Source organism: Dipodomys ordii, unplaced genomic scaffold (genome assembly GCF_000151885.1).
Source record: "Dipodomys ordii isolate 6190 unplaced genomic scaffold, Dord_2.0 Scaffold86, whole genome shotgun sequence".
Lineage (NCBI taxonomy): Eukaryota > Metazoa > Chordata > Mammalia > Rodentia > Heteromyidae > Dipodomys > Dipodomys ordii.
Genome location: NW_012267302.1, coordinates 3,629,392 through 3,641,509, shown reverse-complemented (window position 1 = coordinate 3,641,509; position 12,118 = coordinate 3,629,392). Strand labels below are relative to the sequence as shown.

Here is a 12,118-nt window from a genome sequence, read left to right as displayed (position 1 = left end):
CCAGGGCAGGAAAGACCATGAGACTCCTATCTCCAATAAACCACTAGAAAACTGGAAGTGGCGCTGTAGCTTAAGCGGTATAGCGCTCGCCTTGAGCTGAAGAGCTGAGGGACAGTGCCCAGGCCTAGAGTTCAAGCCCCACCACCGACAAAACAAAACAAAAAAAGTTTGAAAGATTCATCTATATCAATGACTGGGCGGAGTTGCTTGCTTGTCATCCCCAGCAACAAGGGAAAGCATAAATAGGAGAAGCATAGCCCAAGCTTGCCTGGGTATATAATAAGACCCTACCTTGAAAATAACCAAGGTAAAACAGGGACTGAAGGCATGGCTCAAGTAGTACAACATCTGTCTTCATGCACGAGCCTCAAGTTCAGTCTCCAGTACTGCAAAAGAAAAAAGAGAGCAGGAGGCATGGTGATTCATACCTATTATATAATCTCAGCTATTTGAGAAGTAAAGATAGGAAATTTTTGGTTTGAGACCAGCTGGGCAAAAATAAAGTGATCCCTCCCTCCCCCCCAAAAATGATTTCAAAACCGGTACTCACATCTATAATCAGAGAATCACAGATCACAGTTCAAAGCCATCCTGGGCAGACAAACTAGAGACTCTGTCATCTCCTATTAATGCTGGAACTGGAGGTGTAGGTCAGATGTCAGGTCATCAGCCTGGCGGTGAAGCCCCCCCTGCCCTTCCTCTCTGCCCCACACCCACACAAAGACAACAGTGGTTCTGACTCATAAGCCCAGCTGTGTGGGAGGCATAAAGGAATTATGGTCTGAGGTCAGGCTGAGCAAAAAGTGTGAGACCCTAACTGGAAAATAACTAAAGCAACAGTGTTTGTCTAGTAAGTAGAAGGCCAAGTTCAAACTCTAACATCAAGAAAAACAAAACACACCACATAAAACAACCAATCATCTCTCTACAGTAGCTAATGAGAGAGTTCCTGATATTTCTTACTAGCTTTATGACTTTCGCTTTTATTCATCCCTCCTGTCTTGGTAAGATTTATTAATCCTTGTACCTATGAGTTTAAGGGCTACGTAATGGGATCTTATCTCAAAAAAAAAGGGGGGGGGAAAGATTCCTAATCATAGAAATGTCTGCACATTCTGAAATCACCTAATTAGTATAAATCCTTACATCCTTAAAACCTTCCTCAGAACTCATGGAACCCAAGCCTTTCTCACATTTTCTACAGAGATAACCTACAATTCCTTATGGTGCTCACTGAAATGATCAATAATTCCAACTCAAGTCATCTAAGATGTGTCTTGGGTCTTTGTTAAGTGTTCTAAATAAGCAAGGTGCAAAACCATGTTTACATGTGCAAATATATGTATATAATTTGTGTGAAACAACTTAAAACACACATTTGCTTTTATATGCACAAATACCTAATTAAAAATGGTGGCCCATCGGAAGAACTAAAGACTAGGCATGAAGGTGAGAGAAAAAATTTTAATATATAGTTTGATAACATGTTCATAAATTACTGGCTTAAAGGTAATAATTTTTGAAAAAAGATAAGGTACCACTGTGGAATCAACAGCAAAGAAAATTTAGAATCTTGCAAGGATATTTGTACTTATTGAATTTCTGCATGAGATTTTCTCAAATTGCATCACTGCTGCCAAAATCCTCTCCAGCTGGGCCTCCAAAATCAGTCTTCATGGAAGAATAGGTTCTAATTTCATACACTTGCACTACTTCTTAATGAAGGTTGCTTATTAGTCTGTATCAAAAAAAACGATTAAGAGGGCTGGGAAGTTGGCTCAGTGGTAGAGCTCTTGCCTTGCATGCCTGAGGCCCTGGGTTTGATTTCTCAGTACCACATAAGCAAAAAGAAAAAAGCCAGAAGTAGCGCTGTGACTCAAGTGGTAGAGCTAGCCTTGAGCTGAAGAGCTGAGGGACAGCGCCCAGGCCCAGAGTTCAGGCCCCACGACCAGACCCCCGCCTCCCCCCAAAAAAACCCCCAAAACGATTAAGAACAGATATTCTCTTCATACAGATCCAGGGCTCTTAAGGCTAGAATATGAATAGTTCATGGAGATTTTCTGTTTCTGGCTCATGTGAACACTATGAGCTGAGATCACACAGCATTTAAATATCAACTCCAGCACAGGCCTCAAAAGTACCATTTCATTATCTTTGAGGTTATAGCCAAGGGACATAGCTGACCTCCTCAGAGGTACTCTCTTACTCCAGCTCTGTCCTCTTAACATTTCTGCCAAGACCAGCTCCCATTCCACTTCATGCCTAGAGCACAGCATTCCAAGGAGGTTAGGTTTATCCAAGATGTCATTCAGAATCCAGAATATATTATATCCTAGATTCATGTTATACCATCCATAGCAGTTGGCAGCTTATTTCTTCAGTGCCTTGATACTCCTTGACTAGAGACAAAGATTTTCCTTCATATAAGCTGTGATTAATCTTGGATTCTTTTTTTTTTTTTTTTTTTGCCGGTTGTGGGGCCTGAACTCTGGGTCTTGGCGCTGTCTCTCAGCTCTTCAGCTCAAGGCTAGCGCTCTACCACTTGAGCCACAGTTCCACTTCCGGCTTTTTCTGCTTATGTGGTGCTGAGGAATTGAACCCAGGGCCTCAGGCATGCAAGGCAAGAGCTCTACCACTGAGCCACCTTCCCAGCCCTTGATCTTGGATTTTTTGTTTTTTTGCCAGTTATGGTGCCTGAACTCTGGACCTGGGCACTGTCCCTCAGCTCTTCAGCTCAAGGCTAGTGCTCTACCACTTGAGCCACAGCACCACTTCCAGATTTTTCTGCTTATGTGGTGCTGAGAAATCAAACCCAGGGCCTCATGCATGCAAGGCAAGGACTCTACCACTGAACCACCTTCCCAGCCCCCCCCCTTTTTTTTTTGGTTGGTCGTGGGGCTTGATCTCTGGGCTTGGGTGTTGTCCCTGAGCTCTTCAGCTCAAGGCAAAAGCTCTACCGCTTGAGCCAAAGCACCACCTCCCCAAATAAATTTTTAAAAAACTTTTTGTGCATTGTAATTATTGCCTTCTAGGCCTTGGATCCTGTGATCAACTTGTCCTTCAAAGAGGGTTCTGTTCAAGTTTCACAAGTGATCTTGTGGATCTCCCCAGTCCTAAGTGAGCAAGCTACTATTGGATGAAGACAATAAGTTTGTCGTTTCAGTGATTTCCAAACATTTTCTTCCCTGAACCAACCCTTTCTGTAATAAGCCCCATTAGAAAAGTTAAATATGTAAAACATCACCTTCTAAATGAAATGTACCAGCAAATCCAAAGCTCTAATGCCATTCCCCCTGAAGACATTCAGTCAGATAGTCTTAAATACTGCCTGAATTATTCCACTGAAAATTGTTTGCTGTATTTGTATGTCATCATCTAGACAGACTATTAATTCTCTGGGGCAGAGGGCTTATAGACCTAATTCAACTAAAATTTCTAATTTTTTTTTTTTGGGTCCAGTCATGGGGCCTGAACGCTGGGCCTGGGCACTGTCCCTCAGCTCTTCAGCTCAAGGCTCTACCACTTGAGTCACAGCGCCACTTCCGGCTTTTTTCTTTTTGCTTATGTGGTGCTGAGGAATCAAACCCAGGGCCTCATGCATGCAAAGCAAGCGCTCTACCACTGAGCCACCTTCCCAGCCCTAAAATTTCCAAATTTATGTATTCAGTATTATGCCAGCAAAGTTACAGGATTTTAATAATCCGGTCCTTAATACACCTATGAGATGAGGTAGGTAACTCCTCTACATTTAACATATACAGTTAAAGAAGGCTGAAAGATAAAATCTGATTTTGTTAGTGGCAGGAATGTAACCCAGATCCTTGGGAGTCTAAGACCAGTGTGCATTTTCCATATGAATAAGCTTGCTTCTAGATCAGTTCTGGACTTTTTCTATAGTTGCCAAGACAAGGTACTACAAAGGCCACATTATCAGTGGTGATCAAGAAGACATATTCAGATTTGGATAAAGTTTCTGTGGCCCTGTACCTGTGACAGGCTTAGCATAGCCATGGTTGTAGGCTACTGGGCCCCTAATAACCCTTTTTCCTTTTCCTACTTCATCATCCTTTCCAAAGCTCATCTGACAAGTTGATGCTATGCTACCCTTCTTGTTTAATCTACAATAACCAAAACCAAACAAAATTACAGGGCTTGGGATGTACTCTTCCACTTAATGGCAGAGCTCTTGCCTACCACATTTGAGGGCTCAATCTTTCAGTTTACAGAAAACCAAAAGGAGAGGGAAACTGTTTATCTAATGGACAATTAAGAATTAGTAAACTCCAAGTATTACATACTATAGGTTTAAAGATGCAAATATTAAAATTCACTGTATAAAAATTACATGGTGGCCAGGCGCCAGTGGCTCATGCCTGTAATCCTAGCTACTTAGGAGGCTGAGAGCTGAGGAGGATCAGGGTTCAAACAAAGTCAGCCCGGGCAGGAAAGTCCATGAGACTCTTATCTCCAATTAACCACCAGAAAACCGGAAGTGAGGCATGGCTCAAGTGGTAGAGTGCTTGCCTTAAGCTGAAGAGCTGAGGGACAGCATCCAGGCCCAGAGTTCAAGCCCCATGACTGACAAAAAAAAAAAAAATTACATGGTGGCTAAATGTGGTGCCAGCACTTGGGAAACTAAGACAGGAGTATCTCATCTTAAAGACCAGAGGTTACAATAGAAAATCTGAGTCAAGCGAGGACTATATATAGCAAGACCCTGTCTCAAAAAAAAAAAAAAAAAAGGGGCAGGGGAAGGAGAGAAAATATAGACATGCTGCATTAATAATGCAAAGACTTGAAATAAGAAACTGCAAGGCAACTTTCAAATATTTTATTTTTAGTGTTTTTAAACATTTTAATACAACAAAGATATAAAATAATATATTAGTTAAATCTGGATTTAATTTAGAATCAAAATTTACTTATGTACAATACTGTGCTTCAGGTATGGCTACCACAGAAGCTTTCATATCTTCAAGTAATACTAGCTTCTCTGTGGATGGGAGACTTTTAAGTAGAATTCTTAAAACTAAACATGCCCAGGCTAACTTTCTTTCCCCACTATGAGTTTCTACTTCCCTTGTTTCATATCAGAAATATTTCACTGCTGTTAACAATCCATAGATTCTCTGAATGAAAAATCATTAAAATGAAACATTTTAAAGATAATCTTACTAACTGATAATATTACTGATAATTATAATATGTCCTGGCTCTGTCCAGTTGTTCAGACATTCTAGTTCAGACTGAAACTATGCTATTTTCTTTGTATTGGGTACAAAACTTCCTTATGCTGAGGCATGGAATACATTGAATAAAAAGTCCTTTGGTTGACTTGGAGTAGAATGTATTCTAAAACCCAACTTATTGAAAGCTTAAGTAATGGCTTATAGATTTCATATATTTATGTTAAACTTGATACAAGTAATAATTCAGTTACTCAAAATTAGTCTTTCTGGGATGAGAGGCAGACCACATCTACTTCCATGCTAATGTTAGTCATTCAATGTCACTCACAGAGAGGAAACAAAAACCAATTCACTCATCTCTAGAACTATTCTGATCTTTGATGTTATTAACATATCTCCACTATAGAGATACAGGAGTAATTCAGGCTAAATTTTTATTAATAGTATTTCTGTAAAATGCCAAGTAAAGCTGGTATTAAAATCTCGTTACTTTCAAACTAGCTTTCAAACTGCCTAAATGAAATCAACAGTTTAAGAAAGTAAATGTACTAAAGAGCTTTCTTGTCTCAAATGCCTGAATATCTTAAAGAACTGACAAAAAACTGCAGATCATAAGAATGAGATAATTGCAATTGTATAAAATCAGTGAGTTTAAATAAAGAATATGATTAACATTCTTAGCTAGGTGTGGTGATAGCTACTCAAGAGGTGGAGATTGGGAGGATAAAGGTTTTACGGCCAACCCAGACAAAATAGGGGAACTCATCTTACCCAGTTAGCCGAGTGTGGTGTCATGTGCCTGTCATCTCAGCTATGTGGAAAATGTAAATAGGAGGATCAAAATTCTGGCTGGTTGGGCATAAATATTAGACTTTATCCCAAAAATAAACTTTAAAACAAAATAAAGCAAAAAGAGTACAGAGGCATGCCTCAAGTGGTAGAGTGTTTGTCTAGCCAGCTTTTGGCCCCAAGTTCAAGCCCTAATATCACCCAAAACAAAAAAGGAATATGATTAACATTCTTAAGTATTTTGGATCTAGAACCCTTCAAATGAATGATGAAATTGCCTTTTGCTGAATATAGTCAAAGCAAGTTTATGTTATACATATAACTTTGTGAATGTATGAATGATACTTTTAAAACATATGTTCCTAAAAGACTGTCTTTTTTTAATCAGCTATAAAAGCATTTCCTTCCTCCTCGATTACCCATTTACAAATTATAGAGGCTGTGTTTTCAGCAGCTCTCTCAGGCAGTATGTTTGTTTGGGACTAGTCTACATTTATTTAACTGGCTGGTTCTCAGGCTACCTCATTGCTTTCTCATTTGGAGACACAGGACTATACAGAGCCAGCATTTAGAAGTTGCATTTATCATTTCTGGTCAGAAAGAATTATGAAGAGGATAGCCATGTTGAGAGTGATGTAGCACAGACAAAAAGGCTTTTTCTAAAAAAATCTGGTGATACTGCCAAACTTGCCTTCTTTACAACCTCTTATTCCCCACCAACTTCAATTACCTTTCAGTAATACTCTACCCTGTCTGATCTTAAAAAAAAAAAAAAAAAGATGGAAAAAGGGGAAAAAAGAAGAGAGGCATTACTGCTCTCAGGAACATAGAAAATGCATGAAAGACTTTCAATGTAACTTCCAGTGTCCATTCCGGAATCCAAAACTTTTGGTTCCTTCTGTAGTAAGGAATCAAAGGATAGTGTTTTTCAAAATATTCAAGACTACAACTGCAGAACCAAATACAACATTAAAAGAAAAGTAGACCAAAGTCACATAGCTTCTTCACTCAGCCACATCCAAAATGTAAACATAAATTCTACCTTCACTACAATTAACATTTTAACAATAAAAGCAGTAAAAACAAAAATCTGGAAACTTCTGGACAAAGTAAAAAACAACTAAAATGCATGTTTCTCATCTAAAGATAAACAGCTGAAAATAATTCGGTCTCAAAGGTTTCTAAGAAAGAAATTTCTGTAAACACTGCCTTATAATAATTGTTATACCAATAAGTGATAAGTCTAGCTTACCTTTTTCTCAAAACAGACAGTAGTAGTACAAGGCTGAAAGTTATCTTATAATCCTCACTGCAGTCTGTAGTTAGGCACTCTCAATGTCAATAGCTCTGCAAAGTTAGCTGCATTTATTTTTCTATTTTGTTCTACAATAGAATCCACATGAAGGAAAGAAGACTGATGTTAGGATGTTTACCATTAACAGCTATTAAACTTCTTAAAATTAATGATGACAGAGTTTTTGAACATTTTTTCAAAAGCTAACATCAGTCTCTCCCTAGCTAAACTCAATCTTGCTCTGTCATTTGAAGGGGAAAAAATAGTAGTAACATCTTCCCCCCCACTCTGATACTCAGTCTTTAACTCAAGAGATCTCAAGTTCACTCAGGAGCTTTCTTGCTCACAGCAGGTGTCATACCACTTTAACCATGCCTCCAGCCTGCTATTTGCTGGTTAGCTGCAGATGGAATCTATCAGACTTTTGTGCTCAGGCTGGCTTCAAACTGAGATCCTCCAGGTCTCACCTTTGAGCAGCTAGGATTACAAGCATGAGCCACTGGCACCAGGCTGTTAATAGACTTTGACTTCAAAATACTCAGAGTATATGAAACATCCTTTATTCTTTAGTAGTAGCTAAAACGTACTTTCATTATATTTCTTCCTTATCTAATTTATCTAGGCTCTTCGGTAGCATATATAGGAGGGTTAGGACCATTACTCAAAGTGCAAAATTAAAATATTTCATCCAGATAAGGAAGGAGCAGGTTTCTGCTATTGTCTAATTTTAGATCTCAGTCTGCCAGCATCTTCTGCAATTCCTTAATTTAAAATGAAATGTAAAAACCACACAATATGTTCACCATCTAAGTACATCAGTTGGGAAATCAACTTCCAATTCTACAGCCATACTAACACTGCTAGTAATGTAAAAATCCTTAAAATAAAGTGACAAATGTTACCAGAGGTGAAATTACTTACTATACTAAATTTCTGGATTGTAAACAGGAGTTATATAATTTTCTGATTGCCAATTAATACTATAAAAATGTATTTACACATTAAAAAAATAAAAAACAACAAACTTTCTTTTTTGTATCCAACTATGTCTCAGATTATTTACTTCTGACAGTTAAGAATGAGAAATTTCAAAAACAAAAAAAAATTAACACTATACCTACAATCTTTTCATTTCTTTTCAGAAGACGAAAAAATCTGCATGCAAACTTCCCTTACTGACAAGAACTTTAACATTTCATAAAACACTCTTATTTGGCTCATTAAATAATACCATTAAAAAAGTGTTACATCGTGCTGTCATCTGTCCAACAATTACAGCACAAAGTTATTTCAGGTCCATATGCCACCTAAATTACATCAATTTATTATTATGAATGCAGTCATCTTTCCCTCATGAATACTTACTGATGTTCTCACTGAACCTTCAGCACAAAATAGGAATTGCATTTTTTGTTGCATCTTTGGTGAAAAATGCTAGCCCTACATTTGCATTAATGAGAAGGCCAGTGACATCCTCATCAGTATTTTGTCATTTCATGCGTGGCTACTCGCATTCTCTTGTTTCAGGCTTACTAGTTTGAACTCAGGACCTTGTACCAGTATACTTTGCTTAAAGATGATTCAGAAAGCAAAAAATATTTGTCAATAAAACACTTTCTAGATAGACATAGAGATTAGCTCAAAGAACAAGTAGTGTTCACTTAGTAAGGTGTTTTCCTTTTGAAGATAATAAAGAGGTTAAAAGAGTATTATTTCTTAACTGAAGTCCTACTAGAAATCAGTAAAAACTCTTCAGCCAACAAGCTGTTAAAATTGGTTTGCTTACATTCATTCATTAAGCAAATACTCAATAAGAGTAATAGCCTGACAAGAATCAAACATGAGTCTTCCTAAAGTGAAAGGGCAGAAAAACTCTACTTAAACTTTCTGTTCACACAACTAAGTAAGAACTCTTATTCATTTTTTGTATTTTTTTTCTTTTTCTTTTTTTAAAATAATTACAGGCTTGCTCAGAACTAGCAAATCTGTCAACATGTAAGCCAAGATGCAATACATTCAGACATCCAGGAACAACCTGGGAGAGAAAGCAAAGTTACTCATTTTTAACAACTATGTATTTAACCATGAACTCATTACAAAGAAGATACAGTCTTCATCCAATTAGTCTTTTCATTATTGCTGGTTTTGAAAATGGCCAACAATATTCATTAGGTACTGTGCCATTAACATTGCATTCAAAAAAAGAAAACATGGGAAACCAAATTCTTGCTCTCCTACTCTGCTGATAAGCTCTGGTATTGGCCAGGGTATGGTAGTACAAAAAGAGTCTTGTTGTTATATAAAAGGCAATAAACACATCAATTGAATAATGTTCATGAGCAGCCAAGATGAAGAAGATTCCAAAGAGGTTGAGAACCCAGGATAAAGTATGTAAGAAATTCCAGCTTCTTGGTGTATCTATGGAAAAGACAGAAATATCATTTTAAGACTACATTCCTTCCAGTGCTTTTAAGACACATAATTCTTAGGCTAGGCTGTTTAGCATGCTCTTTATATAGAATTTTAGACCCTCCCCAGCCTCCCCTATAGTTAATTGTCTACCATGTACAGAATTAAAGAGATACTTACATTCTGTGACAAAGAAATTCAGCATTGTTAGGACAACAGTGTGGCCACTGAACATGTAATCTCCACAAGTATGCACGCCAGTCAGGGTCATACCAAAGCCACTCCAAATGGCAAAGGCCCGGTGTAGTTTCTCCCATACACTGCCATATATCTATAAAGAAAGCTACAGTTTAGTGTTTCAACCACTAAGGGAGATAAAAGTTTCCCAACATCCATTCCCAGAGAAACTCAAATGAGGAATGACTTAGCAACCAGGGTCCTAACCTAAATAGTCCCAGCCTAATTAATTCCACATTTATTTCAAGAATGAATGGTCAAAATTTGGCTATATCCAGAAAGAAATGTGAGAATTAAGTGGAATCACTGTAATGCAAACTCCTTTATAATAAACTGGTTATTATAACAAAGAATATCTCTAAGTTTTTAGTTCAATATTATTAGAACATTAGTGCTAGACACACTGCATTTTCCAGCATCTCTTGCAGCTAGATGTGGCCAAATTTTGTAATAAGATGTAAGAATAATTACAAAGGATTTCTTTTTTTTATTGTGAAAATACTGTACAGAGGGGTTACAATTACATGTGCAAGATAATGAGTACATTTCTTATCAAGCATTGTAGCCTCCTCCTTTGTTTCCCTTTCCCATCCCTTCCCATCCTCCCACCGCCCCCCAATTATAAAGGATTTCTCAGAAGAGATTTATAAAGGAATGAGATAATAGCTCAGGAAATCTTTTCTACTATTATGTCTTTCCTTCTTTAGGTCTGTTCCTTAGACATGATAGCTAGAGCTCTAGCAGCTACCCTGGACCACAAGTGGCCTTGAAGATGCAAGCCAATTATTAGGTAGGATAGACTAAAGGTAGAGACTAATAGGTTTCTGATGACTATTCTATAGTTATCATGCTAGGCCTGAACTACCTATATTCAGACTTCATGCTTATTACCAACCAACCATTTTGAATTTCCAGCTCTCAACTCTTATATATACACTTCAAAAAAAAAAAAAAACATTTTGAGGAAAGGCTTGAGCTCAGAATAGCTTAAAAAGAAGAGGAGAGTTACTTTTTAAAATGGACTCAACAGGCTGGGGGGCCGGTGGTTCATGCCTGTAAACTTTGCTACTCAGGAGGCTGAGATCTGAGGATTGCAGTTCAAAGCCAGCCCTGGCAGGAAAGTTCATGAGACTCTTATCTCCAAATAACCACTAGAAAACTGGAAACGGCACTATGGATCAAGTGGTAGAGTGCTCACCTTGAGCTAAAGAGCTCAGGGACATTGGCCAAACCCAGAGTTCAAGTCCTGCACTGACCAAAAAAAGGGCACTCAACATATAAAAATGTTATGAAAAGCTGCTAAAATTGTATATCCATTTATTACATACAAAGCATACTGATAAATCTTTAATAAGCTACTAGACGTAATCTCTGAAAAAGTTCTATAAAGTAATTCAATTTGCAGATGAGCAAAAGGCTATCACACAACTAGGAAGTAACAAAGTCAGGACATGCACTTGGGAATCCAATTCCAAAGCCATTTGTCTTTGCTTGGCAGCACTAAGGTTTCAACTCTCAGGGGCTCATACTTATATACAAGTGTTCTACCACTTGAGCTACACACAGAATCCTTATTTGCTTTCATTTGTTTTTCAGATAAGAGTCTCATGATTTTGTTAGGCCTGCTTCAGACAACAACCATTCTATTTCCACTTTCCAATATCTGGGATTACAGGCATGAACCACCATATCTAACCCCCCCCAAAAGATTCTACTGTGGCTAATACTGCTCCCCTCAAAAACAAAAACAAACAACAACAACAACAAAAACAACAACTTTTTTTATTAGATGTCATAACCTCATCAGAAATCTCAACTGTTAGGCTGGTGGTACAACCCAAGTGGCAAAGTGTTTGCCTTGCATTTGCAAAGCCCTGAGTTCAGTACCATCACAATCACCATACCATCACGAAAGAGAGAGGGAGGAAAATCTTACTTGCTGATTGTACACTGCTCTGATTTGTTTACCTTTCTGCCTCAGCTGAGTCAGAGAGATAGCAAATTTATTACTAGAGAAAAAGAAAGTATTAACAAATATATGTCATTTGGTTTTTTCATGACTGCTATAATCAGTATATAAGAGGTTATACTTGGGGGCTGGGAAGATGGCTCAGTGGTAGAGCGCTTGCCTTGCATGTCTGTGGTCCTGGGTTCGATTCCTCAGCACCACATAAGCAAAATGAAAAAAGCCGGAGGTGGC

General features: G+C 38.0%; 1 protein-coding gene across 1 annotated transcript in view; it reads right to left on the bottom strand.

Moving 5' to 3' along the window:
* Positions 1-7,816: 7,816 nt before the first annotated feature.
* Samd8 (sterile alpha motif domain containing 8) overlaps positions 7,817-12,118 on the bottom strand; it is a 59,687-nt gene continuing 55,385 nt past the window's right edge. Inside the window, exons 4-5 of the mRNA XM_013025705.1 lie at positions 9,862-10,012; positions 7,817-9,690 (exon numbers count right to left, since the gene is read on the bottom strand). Coding sequence (XP_012881159.1) covers positions 9,386-9,690; positions 9,862-10,012 — 456 coding nt within the window. The 3' untranslated portion in view covers positions 7,817-9,385. The remainder of the gene's footprint in view (positions 9,691-9,861; positions 10,013-12,118) is intronic.